This window comes from Gadus morhua, chromosome 10, assembly GCF_902167405.1.
Source record: "Gadus morhua chromosome 10, gadMor3.0, whole genome shotgun sequence".
In the NCBI taxonomy this organism is placed as follows: Eukaryota; Metazoa; Chordata; class Actinopteri; order Gadiformes; family Gadidae; genus Gadus; species Gadus morhua.
The window spans coordinates 19,094,336-19,112,013 of NC_044057.1; the positions used below are offsets into that span (position 1 = coordinate 19,094,336).

At 44.7% G+C, this 17,678-nt stretch overlaps 1 protein-coding gene across 1 annotated transcript; it reads left to right on the forward strand.

The window, feature by feature from the left end:
* The first annotated feature begins 183 nt into the window (after positions 1–183).
* cenpi (centromere protein I) lies at positions 184–13,776 on the forward strand. The gene is made up of 20 exons (XM_030368079.1): positions 184–425; positions 737–874; positions 1,404–1,522; positions 2,203–2,310; positions 2,720–2,768; positions 3,059–3,105; positions 4,041–4,130; positions 4,234–4,365; positions 4,754–4,891; positions 6,778–6,898; positions 7,200–7,294; positions 7,508–7,625; positions 7,969–8,033; positions 8,309–8,412; positions 9,695–9,830; positions 10,038–10,162; positions 10,726–10,774; positions 11,606–11,824; positions 12,305–12,346; positions 12,586–13,776. The coding sequence occupies exons 1-20, from the start codon at positions 260–262 to the stop codon at positions 12,691–12,693; spliced, it is 2,169 nt and encodes a 722-aa protein (XP_030223939.1). The 5' UTR covers positions 184–259; the 3' UTR covers positions 12,694–13,776.
* Positions 13,777–17,678: the final 3,902 nt, after the last annotated feature.

A 17,678-nucleotide genomic window follows, 5' to 3' on the forward strand; every position in this document is an offset into this window, starting at 1 on the left:
TTAGTGTGCATATTGTTCATTTGTGCATGCACAAGGTTATAGTTTGGAATTTAATGCGAAAATGCCAGTAGAAGTTATAAGCAGTTTGACTAGCGCATGAGTAGCCTACAACAACCACCATGCCGCTCGTTGTTTGCGGATGCAATGCCGTGTAGTGCGCACTGCGCAAGCGCACAACAAACGGTCGCGCGGAAGTTTGATTTGAAACAGCGAGGAGAGGGGCCGGAGTCGAATATGTTTTCATTTTAGCAATGTGACAATGGCAGCAACACTTATACCACCGGATTTAAATTCGTCGTCCTCAACAGATTCGTCGTCGACCTCCAATCGAAGCATTAGTAGAAGTTTGCGGGTCGCAGAGAAAGCAAAAAAAGGGATCAAGGCGGAGGACCCGATTGTTGCGGCACTAAAGTACTTCTCAAAGGGTAGGCTGATGCTAACAACAAGCAGGAGAACGAGATACACACACTTCACTCACATACATTATCTCATACTTTCAACTGTAATGCTGTAGTACTTTACTGATTCTAGTCTGTAGAGTAATACAGTAATGTTAGTTTATACATTCAAAAAAGTTGATACATTCAGAAAAGTGGAGCTATCCGTTATTAACGGGTACACCACACACAATCACACGAGCCCACACCGACACCCACAGTACAGTAGTACATCTCATTTGAGGAACAAGATATGAGCGATCAGTAGGTCACTTTAACATATCCTTTTTCTTCTCTAGTTCAAAAAGGAACCCCGTGCAGAGGAAATGATGAGTTTGAGAACAACCTTGTTACGGTGGAGAGGGTGGCATACAGTAAAGGGCTTTCGCCAGAAGCCATCTCTGTTATGCTAGAGTTTGCCATGAGCCTCCGGATGGGTAAATACAGACTAACCCCTTTTGCCAATTTCAAGTCAATTGTATTTGTATAGCTCTTCATCACAGTTACAGTCTCGAAGGGCTTTACAGGCTATGTATTTCTGAAACCATCTAAACCTAGCCTCAAAAAAGGGAAAGCTAAAAGATCCCAAGGAGCAATCAAGGAAAACACCTTGAGAAGGATCACAGAATGGGGTATCGCTCCTTCCAGTGATGGTCAGGATTGCATGGGTGGCACAATGGGGATTTATAGTACTATTACATGCAAACATTTAAATTATAATGAAAATAATATTGTCCATGGTAATGAGCTGTCCGATCACTTCTCTACAAATGTCTTAAACATGATTAACAATACTTGGTACACAATGTATGGTTAGCTTACATATTGAATCGCAGCCACTGTATCTTTGATCTTATCAACTTATTATGTTAACCAGGTATGGTAAAGAACACTGACCTTCCTTATAACTCCCCCAGTTTAAATTGTTCTTGGCTGTTGTACTGATTGTGTACCTTTCCGGAGTAGGAACGGTTCCATGTGTACGGGTACTTAAGTGCCTCCTTCCTTCCACTGTGGTTCCACATCAAGCTGTTGTGCGTGCGGTGGTGTGGCTGTGTGTTGGAAAATTATCGATCGCCACACAGGTAAGAAACAAGTGTCTGACCCAGTGTCAGACCCAATCAGAATACAGGTTGATTAAGCATTTTTGCTTTGTTATTTTTGTGTGGATATGTTGAGGAGACTTTTAAATATATTTATATATATTTTTCTTTAAACCAACAAAACCCTGCCGTCATATTATCTTATAGAATTATATTTGTGACATATCATTTGCCTGTGCAACTAGAGTCCAAATAAGTCTTGAAGGTGATTTAAGAATGTTTCACACTTAAAGAATATACAAATATACACATTTGTGACAGATTTTTTCTGGGAAAATATAACCGGGACATAGCTTAGCTATAACTTAGCTCATTCAAAAAAAATAAACAACATGTTCTCTGTGAAACAATTTGGGCTGCCCTTTGAATAATTTAAAGAACGTTTTTTTTTTAGATAATATGGTTTTGATTTGACTTTAGCTATAACTTGCTTTGCGCTTATTGAGATTACTGCTTCTTGTCAAATTGTGGCCTGCAGCTTCAGATTCTTCTTGAGTTTATACAACTTCAGCAATGATGGCAATTATTCATTTAAAATCTTAGACCGAAAAAGGTTTCATACAATAAGCAGAAATTGTCTGTTTACTTGATGATAACAAAAAACGATTATCCGATTATCAGAATTGTTATTTATGTAATTTTTTTTATTGCATTTCTTACAGGTTCTTTTCATCAAATGGGTGCTGACTGTCTTTGACATGATTGATGCCAAAGACAATCTTCGTGCCATCTATGGCTTCCTCTTCAGCTTTGTAACTGAAGAAAATCTGGTAAGTGCAATAAAACATGATGTCTAGATACCTTGGTTAGTTCTCATGTGGAAGGTAACAAAACACTTTGGGGCAATGCCTTTTATAGCCAGTACATGTCAGTATTTGCACTCATTTTTTATTAGTCTATGAACAATATTTCATCATATTTTGTAACAATATCCTTACATTTAGTTTTCTTTGCATGGCTTTTCTGTTGTATAGAAAAATGCCTCAACTTTTTATAGTGCCCTTTAAAATTTGCCAAAAGTTTCTTATTTGATTTTAACATCGAACTCTCACCATAGTGGGAGGTAAAAGAAAGGCTTGATGGATAGATAGATAGATAGATGTAACCTCACCTGGTTCTAGCAAGGTAGCCTTTGTTGACTGAAGCAGGAGTTAATGATGAAATGCATTATGTTTCCAGTGTCCCTATGTATGCCACCTGCTTTATCTGCTGACCAGAAAAGAATGTGGTAAGTCATGTTCCACTTTATATAATAATTCTGTTATAGTACCAAGTTTTGACACAAAATTCCAGTAATTAGAAGTCCGTACTAGTGTTCTAACAGTAGTGGGGACTATTGCTTGTTTTATCTAAGTGTAATAGAAATACATAAAATATTGACTATAGTTTTTAAATATTTCATAGCATATATATATATATATAGCATTATGCTTAAATTATTTTCATTATTTAAACGTCTTCTCGGTCTCCGAATTAGCCTTCAACTGTTGTCTGTTAAATTCTGCTTCCTGTTTACAGTGCGTCTTTTCCGAGTCCGAAAGTTACTGGAGCTGCATTCTAAACTGGTAAATCCCTTACTGTTTTATGGGAAAAATAGACCTCATGTCTAATGTAAACAATGTCCCCAATATGAAGCCACCCATGAGTGAATTTCAAGATAAGAATTGGTATTTGAGAGTATTCAGGTAGATTTAATGTGATCAGCAGATCTGTTGCAGAAGGCTGTGGTGAGATGACTTGGTCATTCACATGCAAACTGACACACACCAAGAGTGATCTCTTAGTGTGTGTCAGTTTGCATGTGAATGACCAAGTCATCTGGCGGACGGATCCCCCTCTGAAAATGATAGCCGTTATCAGACATGTCCTCTGCATTTTTCCAGCATTTTTCCATTTGGAGATTCGACCCTGAGGGTGATTCACACTTGATGCTTTATATGCGGACATCAGGGTCGTTCAGACATCAGTAGATTCAACTAGGGCATAATTTAAATGTTAAAAGAACATTCCATATATCAAAAACTTGTATGACTACTCTACCCCAACCAATTAACAACAGCCAGTTCCAGTTGTCCAGTACCCAATGAACTCATGTTTGGTTCTGTTTTGCTTGTACCTGTCCATATGAGGTTGACTCAGTTTTTGCTTCATTATACCCTCCTATTTGCAGCTATACGGTGGCCTGCTATACTCTCCAATTGATGCATTATAATGGACAAAGAACAGATATCGACTATTACTCTTAAGACTATCAATTTGAGGGATAAATGTCTGTTTGGTCAAAGGACTGGAATCCCATTCTGCCCCCTGTGTGTATCTCTTTGGTTTACTGTAGCAAGCTGGGAAAAGTTTCATCCCACTATAAATGCAAGGAGCAAATTGACTGGATGGATTGTGATCCATTTCAATTGCAGGAGAAAAGAGTTGTCTGAATTTTGTAGTTATCTTCATATTTTTATTGTAACCTCATGTCATTAAACATTTTCTCTATTCTCCTCAGGGCAAGCAACCATATCTTCTGCATCTGTTGTCGCTCTACAAAGTGTTTTGCCCAGAGTTGGTCACGCTCTCATTCAATTCACGAATAAGGGTGCGTTAAACGTCTCATAGTCCTCATAGACTCGGGTACCTTCTTCTGCCCTCCAAGTCCCTCTCGCTCATCAATGATCCGTCCCTTGTCTTTTTGTTCTTAGGCCGGTTTCGGAAACCACAACGGCCCTTGGAAGTTGGCGTTGAATGCCATCCAGAAGAGAACCGCTGTCCTGGTCCCCTCCGACCTCCCTCTAGCCCTGCAGACCCAGGAGAAGGCCGGCTCGAGGAAAAGGGTAAGAAAAGGACCTTGGGTCAAGGGTGGATTGATTCATGCATGCATCACACTGTTGCAAATTGGAAATGTGTGTGATAGAATTTACGGGTCATTGGAGACTGTGAGCAGCTGTGTGTGTGTGTTTTTCTTTTTGTTTGATAAGTTATGGCATATGTGACTCCCTCTGCTACAAGCACACATCAGCATTCTACTTGAATAAACCTCTGCTCACGGTAGCCAGAATAAGAAAAAAGAGTAACAAGACATTAGAACACATCATTTCATCATACGACTTCTCAGGATTGATGATTCTCATTTAAACATGATCTGGTTACGTCATGTTAAAAAGCCCAGTGAAGCTCCTTTGAATTGCATGTTTGCTGACCTCCCTGGCCGCTTTCCAACAGAAACTGGGGCACTTGGACCTGCCAGTGCTCACTGCTGTTGTCCAGAGCCAGAAGCAGACCAGCCTCAGCCAAATGGTTGTTCCTCTGGCCCAAATCCAGTCCTTTGTTCAGCTCTTGGAGAACCTGCATCTTATAGAGGTACATCTCAGTCAGCTCTATACCAACCTTTTTCTCTCAATGTGTCTCACATAAACTGACATGTAGTCTCCTACACCAACAGTTTTGTACTTCTGCGTGATGTAGTCAAATCTGGTCAAGTCGAAATCTATATCTAAATAACGTATTAGTGTCAATATTTATGTACCCCTTAAAGCCTTTCACTGTTATGACCTGTAATGATTAATTCTGGCCACATGATGGTGCTGTGGCACCGGAAAGAACATTACCTCTGCTACTTTCTCCTTATTCCTGTCTCATACCAGTGCAGTGGTGGTTTCCAGCTGTCAATTTATGCTATCCTCTGTGGGGAGGGGAAGAAAAAATGCATCACTGCTCATCACTATTTTCCTGCTTAGCGATAGCGTTCTTTTTATTAATTCTATGCAGTGATGTATCAGATAGGCCATAGATCGGTTCTTGAGGGACAAGTAAGGGCACGCACACAGCTGTTTAAAAATGGCCCATAGAATAAATGTTTGTTTTCTTGGCAGATCCATTGAGCTAATGCATCCAAACGGCTGATTTGAACAGGCACGAGGACATTTATGCGTAATGCTACATGAATCGCGCCTTCGCGGTTCCCTGGCAGGAGCATGATTAGCTCTGACAGTAATGGCACAATGACAGTAATGGCTTTAACTCCTCCCTTTCGACCGAGGACACGGAAACTACCGATGCGCTCGGGTCGCCCAGACCTCCTCGTAGTTGATCATCTGAATATAACTGCCTGGTCACGCCAGCGACCCCATCAATCCTTCCCCTTAGCCAAATCAATTTGTTGTCACAACTTGAATAATTTGTCGACCGTGTCAATGTCTGAAGACGTATCTCACTGATTGGCCTAATTATAGTTGATGTCGTTCTTACTAGAAAAGTAGGCCTCTGAAACTTACGAGTACGAGTTCCGTAACTTCATTCCCTGCTCCTTTCGGACAGTCCTGGTTTTCCTAGAGATTTCATGGCGTTTCTCCATCCTCTCATGCCTGTTGTTGGGTTGTTGAGCCACCTGAATTGCGTGGGAGGTGTTGTGACTGTAGCCAAGGTGATGATGGTGTGGGGTGCTGTAACGGAGGGGCCAAGCAATTTGCGACACAGAACCGCAAAACGTGTATCACACATACCTTGACTGTGATTGGCTGGCGGTGGCAAACCACTGTCTCAGCACCGGGTGCTCATTGAGTCCTAATTAGTGGATGTGATGATGAACACTCACTGTGAGGCGCACATTCGTTTGACCATAAATATTTTAGTACGGACCAAAGCCATGGCTTAATTTACAAGGTCTGTGAGTGGCAGGATGATCGCTCTGACTGTTTATGCCTCAACAAGCAGGAGGGGATGTGCTTTAGTGTTGGCTGTGTCGGTACACAAGCAACGTGGGGATTAGGGGAGTGCTACAGAACTGGCCCAGCAGCGGATTGATGGCCAACTCTATGAAAGCACAGCAATCGGACAGTTGTTCGGTAGGGGCACTAATCTCCGGGTTTGAGTCAATTGAGCGCATGGATCAGCTCCACGCTCCTGACTGAAGAGTGAGTGAGAGAAATGCACAGTTTGCGTTTGTTCTTTTACTATTAACTATTTAGTCGTTCTGCAGTCGTTTTATTCCCACACGAGTTGCAGTGATTTCAGGGTTGGGTATCTCTCTGACAGCTTCCTTTAGGCAGGCTGCAAACCCTTCAATCCAACCCAGGACCCCCAGCACAACTCCCCCCCCCCCTCCCCAGTCCCCCCCACTGTACGACACGACTGCCTCTGGTTCTTTCCCTTTGCTCAATATTTGAAATGATGATCCTGACTGCTCGCATTATTGCGCAGGTATTGCATGTTGCTCAGATCTTTACCCCTCTACGTCTTTCGGTCAGCTACCGGCTCAGATGGGCTCTCTGCTGGGCTCCAGTCTTGCCCTTCACTACCTCGACTGCGTTCAGGACGAGTCGGCCTTTCTACGCATCAACTTCTGGCTCGGCCACTCCCTACATGAAGGTAGTGTGTGTGTGTGTGTGTGTGTGTGTGTGTGTGTGTGTGTGTGTGTGTGTGTGTGTGTGTGTGTGTGTGTGTGTGTGTGTGTGTGTGTGTGTGTGTGTGTGTGTGTGTGTGTGTGTGTGTGTGTGACACCCTGCTCATCAAGTAACAAGGTGAAGCTCCACCTGTACTTAACCCAAACACCTATCTAGCACATTACAGGGATGTGTTACATTTTGTTTTGATATTTTTAAATCACTGAACTGTTGTCTTATATATTTTTTTTGTTCTTCGGTTTTTGTTCTTCCCCCCCCCCCCCCAGAGTTTCTGTTCTGTGGCCACGGCGGAGCATCTCAAGGTTCAGACGAGGCGGTCCAGTTTCTGGAGCGGTTGATGTCGACGCAGGACTTTCTCCAGGTGTGCCTCGCCCCCCTCTGTCCCTGGAACACACACACACACACACACACTCACACACACACAGCGTTGTCATCCTTCCAGCGTTCTCCTGGTTATTATCCAGTGTGGCAGTCGGTGGTTCCGGTTGCACTCTGCAGTCACTCGCTCTCCTTGTTAATAAGAGACACATTTTCGTTCCCAGTGTCTCTAACCCTTTCCTGTTCACTCCTGCAGGAGGGGTTCTCCAGCGTGGAAGCCTTCCTCTACAAGTTCCTCAACGTCTGGGACGGCTCCCTCCTCCGCCCACAGATCTTGGCCCTCCTGAGCAACGTTCCTGTGGTGCCCAGCACCTGTCAGTACGGCCTCCCTTGCTCTCGTCTTATCAGCGCCTGGCAATCTGCCTTCCGCTCTCTCTCTCCCCCTCACTCTGTCTGTCTCTGTCTGTCTCTCTCACTCTCGTTTTTGTCTCTCTTTGTCTCTCTCGTCTTTGTCTCTCACAATCGGTCTGTCTGTATCACATTGACACTCAGACACAGAAACACACTATTATCACTGCACAAGTTCAACCTCACAAAGCCCCCTAATCAAGATGCCGACACATGGCACTGATGGAGGGACCCGTCTATGCAGTTCTCAGTCAGTTCATACAATCATATGCCTGGTGCAATTGTAATTCTCCCTTCTCTCTCTCGCAGGTATCAGCAGGCTTCTGTCGGAGCCACTGGAGCAACTGTTCTTTACATCCAAGGTGTTCTTCAAGGTAGGCCGCGGGGACCCACTTCCTCTCCCCAGAGAGGGAGGGACACGCGCACATGCGTACACAAACACAGACACACACACAGAAGGATCTAACGCGCCGTATGTCACAGACAGACCAGCGCGGTGATTTAACAATGAACTCTGTTGCCATGTGGTATACATGAAGGGTTGCATGCTGGGTGTGTTTTTTTTATTATAATTTCTCCGTTGTAATTTTCTTCGTCTTTCCCCTTTCTTTCCTTCTCTCTCTTACTATATATTGCGTCTCGCCTCCAGTGTGGCCTGATAGAGTCTCTGAACGGCATGCTGGTGAAATGGCTGACCTGGCACTCGGTGTACGCTCTGGAGGACGGCCGTAACGTTGACCTCGACACGTCCATGTGAGTCAGCCCCCAACCACCCACGCTCCTACCCCATGAAAGCTCTGCTACAGGGCTCGTACATCACAATGCATCAGGAGATTTTTCTTTTTCGCCAGTACTCCGGCATATTGAGAGGGCGCAAGAGAGTTGTTATAGTGTAAAAACCCTAAATCAATACTATATGGAGGCTAATTATCTTTATTTTGCCATATATTTCACTTATTTTATTTTGGTTTACAGCTCTCTCTCCCCCCCCCCCCCCCCCCCCTATCCCTAGAGTTGATTGAAGTTCCTGCCCTGTGCTTTCCTTCTCTGCAAATAGCTACACACGGTTTCATGTGATTGGCAGCCTCATTTACCTTTTGTTACCTCTAAAGCTGGCTATTTCATAAACATCCATTGTTCTCTCCTTGCGCGTAATTGAGTCGTTCTTTTTGAGCGGTTTCTAGACGATATTCTGAGATCTTATTTTTGTTCCTCAAGCATGAATGTTTTCAATTGGAGACGTTGAAATTATATTCCATATTCACACTGTTCCTCATTAAATCAATAACCAGACGGCTCTACTCAAGTGGGCTCTACTCACTTGTGGTCACCAGATCCGCTCTGCTAATGATCGTCGCTCCACATTGATTTATGAACACTTTATATTAAACCAAAATGACATTCCCCTAATCGATATTAAGGATATTTAGTGCACATCCAATAAACTTGCAAAATACGTGAGCCCACCCAAGCGCTGCTTCTTCAGTCAGTGGCAGGTGGTTGGAAGTATTTTAATAACCTGCCTCTGAGTCTAGTGCTGCTTTTGGGTCATTTTATTCTTTGGCATAAGAGGGTAGAACTGCTGAAGGGAGCAAATGGCTCAAGGACAGCTTCTCTGATTAGCTCCTTGTGTCTTTTCACTTATAATGGTCCTTAATTGTGTGTGTGTCTGTGTGCACGGGCATCTGTCAATGCATGCGGGTATCTGCATCTGTTTGTAGGTGCATAACTACGTCTGTAGGTTTATGTGGCTGTGTGTGTCCATGTGCATGCATCTGTTTGTGTGCACTTATTTTGTGTGCACGTGTCTGTGCATGTGTTTCTCTGAGCACATCTGCATGTGTGTTTGAGTGTGCGCATGCTTTGCAAGCGAGACCCATGATTCCGTCTGTTAGAAGCAATGTCACTGTCATGGTTTGTGCATTGTGTGTGTGTGTGTGTGTGTGTGTGTCTGCTTTTGCGTGCTCTTGTGCCTACCGGCGAGCATGAGTGTATGTGTGCACCAGACTCATGAGTCTCCGTTGTCCTCCACCAGGAACGTGAGTCGGTCCGGGTTCATGCTCTCTGTGGGGGAGCTCGTGCGTTTCGTGGGGCGGCTGGCCACCTTGGGGCTTCAGCTGGAAGGCTGTCACTCCCTGCTGCTCAGCTTCATCCTGGACTTCTACGACACGGTGATGACACTGACATTGATGAATGAGTGGCGCTCTGTCTCCGTCTGCAGACGGGGATGACACATCCCCCTCTAGAGAGAACACCCATTCGCTATGGAGCACTGGAGTGACTTTGCACCCCATGGCTCTCACAAAATAAACCCTCTGGTTTTCCCGTTGTTATGACGCTATATTAAGTGTGTGCGTGTGTGCGTTCGTTCCCTCCAGGTGTGTGACATATTCCAGAAGTATGGGCTCCCCCTAGTGGTCATGATCCCGCGCAGCGTCTTTTACCCGGCCCTGTTCGCCTTCGACCCCATCAGCGTGGACCGACTGGCCAAGATCATGAACAGGTGCCCACCCCCAACCGACTGCCTGTAGCTGCCGCTGCCTGTCTTCTTGGCACCTTCCTCTTATTCACACCTTTTTGACGCGGTGTACCAAATATCACCTCACCACCCCCACCCACGCTGGGTCCGCTGAGCACAGTGGCAGGCCAGATGGCACATGGGTCAGAGAAATCAGGGTGTGTGATGCCGCTTCAGTGGATCTGACATGTATGATTGATGATGGCGAGCGACAACGCGGCTCTACGCATGGAGAATGTCTAATTGCATTCTCGGTGGCCGCGCCGCACGCATCTCACCATGTCAACGAATTGACGGCGGTCCCTCGGGGAGGATGAAGGATCTTTTTGTTGTTTGTTTCAACCAAAGCTAAACGTGAACACGGCCTGATGAACCAACATGCCCTTCCTTCTGTGTCTCTAACGACGCGCACAGCGGAGGCCTGTGACCTACAGCTTTAAATCATGTTTGGTCGCAGCAAACAATCATGTGAACAACACGGCAATATGCACAGCAGCGCCGGTGAAGTTTTATTGAAGGTTCTTCTGTTTTTTGCCATTTTTTTCTAGGTACAAGATTAATTTGACCGCCGCCAAGAAGCAAGAAAAAATTACTGGGGTAATAATCTAACTTTTTTCATTTGAGAATATTATATTTTTTATTTGATTGCTTCTCATTTTAGCTTCTTACATATAGCAAATGCATTATTAAACAGCAAATCGTGATTACCGTACCTCTATGTTGTAAATGTATGAAAACATCTGTGCAAGACACTGAATATTTTGCACACTGGGGAATTTCAGTCCCAGACTGTGGATAAAACATTTCAGCTTTTTCCCACAAAAAAATTTTTTTGAATGCATGTATCCAAAATGCATAACTTTAAAAATCTTGTCTCTTGACTCAACGGCCGGCATGCAAATGTATGGGCAATGCTCACGGAAACAGAAACAATTTCCCATAATATTAAGATTGGACAACTACCAGGACATAAAGTGAGCTTAATGTTCCGGTATAGCCCCCCCATCTAAATTTTAAATGGATATATAGAGAAGACTTCTCTTGGTTGATAGAGCTGTCATTTTCTTAAATTCTGCAGACTTTTGGAAGTACACTCAAGTTTGACAAAAAATGTATGGCTGCAATGAAAAAAAATTCAAGATTTAAGTATCTTTTTTAGTCATAGCTAAAATCGATTTATGTCCAGTGTTTATTTTTAAGACCTAAAATGGAGGGCAGCATTGATGCATGGGTACTGGGTTCGATCCTGCACATCTGCAACCCACCTGTCGCGCCCCTGAGCCAGGTGCCTGTGCCCTGGCTGAGCCCTACCTGCTCCATAATGATCTGAATTCACCGCGGGACGCTTGGATAAAGCGCCTGATTCATGACAAGCCATCTGAATAGAATATTGTACCATGTATCCATTCTGCCTGTGCGCTTTTACAGAAGGCATTTCACATCAGCCTCAAGACTTACCAGGAGTTCAACCACTACCTCGCCTTCATGGTCAACTGCCTGTGGAACTCCAGGATCTTCCAGCCGGGAGACGACATTGAGCTGAGCGAGGAGCTGCTGCACGAGAGTGGAGTCCCGCAGTACTGGGCCAGCTTCAGCCTCACCAACCACCCGGCCTTCCACTGCTACGCTATCGACTTCCACCACAAGGTGAGTGCTGTTTGGTGGCGATTATATGGCCTTCATTTCTCTTTTAATTTCTCTTTTTTGTTGTTGCATGTTTACGTTTGTTTTGCTTGTCTGCAAGTGAAATGGTTTTGTTTATCCCTGGGGCGGTATGGACCCAAACCAAAAAAAAGAGACTTAACAATAGAAACTATAACAAAAGAAAAACATGGCAGATTTGGCTAAATGGGAGTGCGGTTCTGCAGTAGCAGCCAGCAGCTTGTTTAATAGGAAAGGCGGACCGGACAGGGAGACAGATGTGGTAATACTGCATCTTTCATAGGAGCTCCATTAATACAGAAGTACATTTTATTATTCATCTGAGCCGTGCCAGATTGGGAGTTTTTTTTTGCATGCTGTATAATCCACATCCCCGGTTGTTCTGGGTCCAACGCCCAGCTGTGGCCGGCTTAGGTCTTTAACAGAGGTGGTCTAACCATGCATATTCATCACTCCCTTTGTCAGTGTTGGCCGGAGAGGCGGGACGTGGACCTGAAATCCATTCAGGTACGTAGGACACTCTCTCTCTCTCTTACTCTCCCAACCCCTCATTTCTGCCCCGTTGTTTAATAGACTTGATGCTCTGCGATGTAAGCTCCATGTTGAGCATTCATATTTAATACTTTTTTTCCCCCTTTTTGTCTAATGATCATTGATCCTTATCTTCCTTCTGTGTGTGTGTGTGTGTGTGTGTGTGTGTGTGTGTGTGTGTGTGTGTGTGTGTGTGTGTGTGTGTGCCTGTGCAGCATTTGCAGCAGTGGGGCTGGTATCTGGAGTATCTGTTCACGCAGGGCTTTGACGGCCTCCGACAGTTCATTCAGAGCAACATCAAAACCAGCAGCCGAGGACCGTAGGACGTGAACCAGCACTGTGGGACAAAAAAAAAGACTTGTACATAATATCTCACTTGTGACGATTCATTGTTGTTGTTTTTATTTTTATGTACAGAGACGTGTTTGTTTATCGTGTATGTTTTTTGTAGATAATTTTATGGATTTTAGCTGCCCTTTTTTAGTCACTCTTAATTCGTGGTTCAAAATAAACCAGCTTACCACTTTTACTGATTTACTAATGGACGTAAACACACACAAGAAAACATATGAGTTGGGTCACATTTGTGACATTGTGAATAGGCCTATCATTCCTGTTTAGCACTCAGTTTCACTTAGGAATCCATTATAGGGCAAATCATCACTATCCAGCACAGTCAGTTGTTCTACCATCTGGAACATGACATTTTCCCTATCAATTGAGGGACCCATCTGGATACAGAGTAGCCCCCTGGCACAGCTACCTGGTCACATGTAGCATGCAAGGAAATCCATGGTATGGGAGTTGTATACATCATATTTTCTCCAGCATGTTTTTAAATATCGTGACTGAAAGGAGAGGCCATGAAAAACTTGCACAAAATGTTAATTTTGTATGGTTTCAAGTTTTCTTTTTAATTTGCCAGAATATCTACATAATGGTTGTGTCATGCAATTTTGTGTTATTATGTAAAATTATAAAATTATCTATCCTTGCATCATATTTCAGTACCTTTAACCAAGGAGGTGTTAATGATAAATGACATATGTAATGATGGGCATAACTGAAGCTAAACTGCTCTGTGCTCATTTAAATGGGGCCACCTTAAGCCTTCTACTGATGTCAACGTCAGCGAGAGAGCGATCTGCTGCTCCGCTCCGTGCTTCAGTTTGCTTCCCCGGCCGGTCTGCTCACTTTGTTTCCGTCGCCTTACTTGCAAGTAGCTCTTTATTGGACTCTGGAAGATATACGTTTACTGGAACTGTCTGAGGCGAACACTAGAAATCTACTAGCCTAGCCAGTAAGACAAGGTAAGAAAACCCAGCAAGTGGTGTAGTCCTATTTTTTTTGTGAAGTCCAGAACAAATCTTGTTGCAGTCGAATCGAATAAAAAAAACCGCTACGTATTTGTATTGTGATTCGAGGAATTGTGTGTTCAGGTATCGTGGTACATTTTTGTTGGCAAAGTGGTTGTTGCTATGCACGGGGAAATAAGATGGCTCTAATCAAGGCTGTCCGTCACTGCGCACACCGCTGGTTGAGGTGGCAGCTTGGGGTTTACAGCAGCCCGCCAGTGTGATGGCTGATGCCTCCAAAGTCATCGTAATAACTAGTTCCCGACAGTGGGCGGCTGTGGTGTAAAGCCGTACATAAGTGAAACCGTGTGTAACGAAGATGGAAGAAACACGAGTAGTAACCTGAAATAAAATGCCGTTCCTGCCTTTTCCCCCCCCTGCAAGTTTTTTTTTTTCCTGAAAATCAGTTGCATTGCATGTGTTCATGCTTTGAGTATTCGTCTTACGTTCATTTACTTTACTTGAATTTGCCTGCTTTACTGCTTTTCACATGTTACTGCGCGCAGTGGTCACACCATTATTTAGATCGGAGGAATTTGCTAAGTTTATCTAGCGGTTTTCCCTGCAGCTTAGGGATGTTTCGGGGCATGGTGTTTGCGTTACCTGCTTTCGTACAGCTGAGGTTGAAGGGATGAGGGACTGGGATCAGGCACTTGTACGTCGTGGTTCTGCAGGGTTGCGGCTGGTCGCTGCTGGGGAACTCGCGGTGGTCGACGACCGCTACGAGAACCTTGGCTTGCGTCTAGGAGGGGACCCGCACGCACCGCATTTCATGAGATGCAGATCTATTGTTCAATGGTCAAGTATTGCTGTCTAGACTAGACACGAGTTTAAATAAATATGACTCAGGTTTCCATCAAGAATTTACTGAAAAATTGTGTGAGTGTTGGGTGGTGGTATCTTGTTAAGGAGCAGAATTAATGTCAAGGTCTATGTTAAAGTCCACCTGGACCTCTTTTACCCAAGTAGTAGCCTAATTAATGTCTCTCTGGCAAAGAGAGAGACGTCAGACGTTCCTGTTAAAGACATTTCCTCCACCAATGAAAATGGATCTGGAACATATGCCCCATAAGCCAATGGATACTTTTATGTTATTATGATTAATTCCTAGAGCAATATAATTTGACCATGACCAAGAATGAGACTCAATCCGTTATTCTGTGCTGTTCGATTTCCATTTTTTGTGCTTTGTCTGCAGGCAGTTTTACCACTGCCTCTCTAAGTACCCCACTAGTTTATCAATACAATCTGGGTTCCTCGAATCACATGATCAAAACATCCCTGTGACTTAATTACTGCTGCCAAAGTCATGACCCTATTGATCACTTGGCTCTTCTAGGATGGACAGTATCAGGTCCTTGGCCCTTGCTTAGTCATAATCAGTTAATGATATGCAGGACCGAAAGTAATGAGCAAAGGCTTGCATTCAATTGAAGTCAGACAAATGGAGTTGTGCTGCAGTAAGCAGTCTATACTTCAATATTATTTCAATATATTGAACTATAAATTGCAATCCACTATTCTTGCACAAAGGGGCATTGAGAAAGCCAATCTCAATCTCCCCGTGTCCACCAGTAACAAGACATGTTAGACCCTGCCAGAACCAGAACTAGAACTCAGAAAATAGGACCAACGGAGTCTGCATGCTGGTAAAACATGCGCACACGCCCCTTCTCTGAGGCCCAGCCGGACCCTGTTTTGCACCTTGGAGCTCCGTCGTCAGCAGAACGCGCAGGCCGTGTGTTCGGTCAAGCGGACGGTAACACCCACCTTCGCCACCAACGAGACCCTCCCCCACCCCCACCCCCTGCTCTGCTCCACACCCATCGCCCTCACCCCAGTTGGGGGGGGGGGGGGGGGGGGGGGGGCGACGGCCAAATGGACGGATATTGGAAGCTTGGGATTTCAGAATCCATTTGCCAACTCCATAAATCCCCGGCACGTCCACACTGCCTCCCCTCCCCTCCTCTCACCTTCAAGACAGTGATACTTCCCCCCCACACCCCTTCCACACTCACTTACCCGGCAGGGGGGAGGGCGATGGGGGGGATGTAATTTCTAGAACATGCGACGAGTGGTGACCGATGCTTTCCTATTAGCGTTTAAACGCATCGCTGTCTGCCGCTCGTCAACGGGAAATGACGCCTTTTTTACGCTGGTTATTTACTGTCCTGTCACCCCAACCCCCACGCCCCCTCCCCTATCCTGCCTCACTCTGCTACGGTTGAACAGCTTTGAGGTCCTGTTCACCGAGACCACTGTGCCTTTAAACGGCAAATCCCCTGGTAAAAGGGTTCTGGTGGTAGTGGTAGTGGTGAAGGGAGTGGTTCTGAAAGCGTAGATGTGTTTGACTTCTTCTCCTCCATTTGCAATGTGTAACGATGTGGGTGAGGCAGAGGGTGGATAGAGAGTCATAGAGAGGTTGCTCTGCACAACAGGACACCAGAACAACTTCAAGAACACCATGTACTCAACACACACGAACACACACACACACACACACACACACACACACACACACACACACACACACACACACACACACACACACACACACACACACACACACACACACACACACACACACACACACACACACACACACACACATTTTCTCGCACAAGAGTGTGGGTTCTGGTGTGCTGGTCGTTTTCTTCTCAGTGTGATTTGGTGCATGTGGTTGCCTTTCTGTGACATGGCTTTTCTGCCAGTACTTTTCAGTGTTTGGGGGTAAGAGGGTGCAATGAAGGGAAGGACGGTGTGATGAAAGAAAATCCATTGCCCCCCAGAAGTGGCTATGCTGTCTGACCTAATTGTCCAAATGTTGTGAAGTACAGATGGTTCTTTGTTTTTTATTTTTTTATCTTGCTTTGGAGACGGATGTATATTTTCATGCTTGGATAGATTTGCTTTATCTCTGCTCTAGCAAATAGCGCAATACGAGCCAATTAAATGTGGCGTCTTACAGCCGGGTCCCACACATGGAACACACAAATAGAGGCATCTTGTCTTCTATCACTATGTTGGTCTCATGTTCCAACTTCCTGCCATTAGAAACCTGTTGCTTTGCACTGGTTCTGCTGCTTTTTTATTTACAACAGGGAATGGGATGCATAATTGCATCCTCGGCAATCAGCCGCTTTAAGCTTTGTTCTTTAATTGGACAGTTTAGCCCGTGTTCGTGGAGGTCCCGATCACTGCCAGCATGCTTAATGTGCAGCTATTCAGGTCGAAGCTCTCAGCCTGCAAGAGGCACTGTGGTCAATAGCATTACATCAGCCAGCACTACAGTGGCTCTCCCTCTAATTTGACTTAATGGCTTTGATACTGTGTGCTGCAAACTTTTAATGGATCCTGCTGCTGAGTGCTGCTATGCCAGGGATCAATTTAAATCAGTAATGTCGGCCCGACTGGGATGAATGTCTAAAAAAGTTCCCGCTTCCATGTTTATTCAGGGGGAATGAATAGTTTGCTCTTCTTCTGTTTGTGTCTGTTCTCGGTGCATTTATCATTGCCCGTGTTTTAACGGTGGGAGCGATGGCTGGCACAACTCAAATCTGGCCTCTATGAGGGGGCCTGAGAGTCGGGTGCATGATCAGACTTCTTCTGCTCTGGCTGTGCTCTTGTGTCTGTGTTGGGGCTCAGAAGCTGGCCCGATGCCTCTTAATATGCATAGTGCATTCAGCGGACCTGGTAAAGAGGATGTGGATTCAGCAGAGGAACAGTGGGTGTAGAACTTAATATACATCACACAGCTTGTTTTGATTTAGGAAATTGCCGTTGGTCCTCTTTTCGGGTTTCTTTAATGTTTCTGATAAATACCATGAATCGGTCCGCTGAATGCATAGTGCATTCAGCGGACCTGGTAAAGAGGATGTGGACTCAGCAGAGGAACAGTGGGTGTAGAACTTAATATACATCACACAGCTTGTTTTGATTTAGGAAATTGCCGT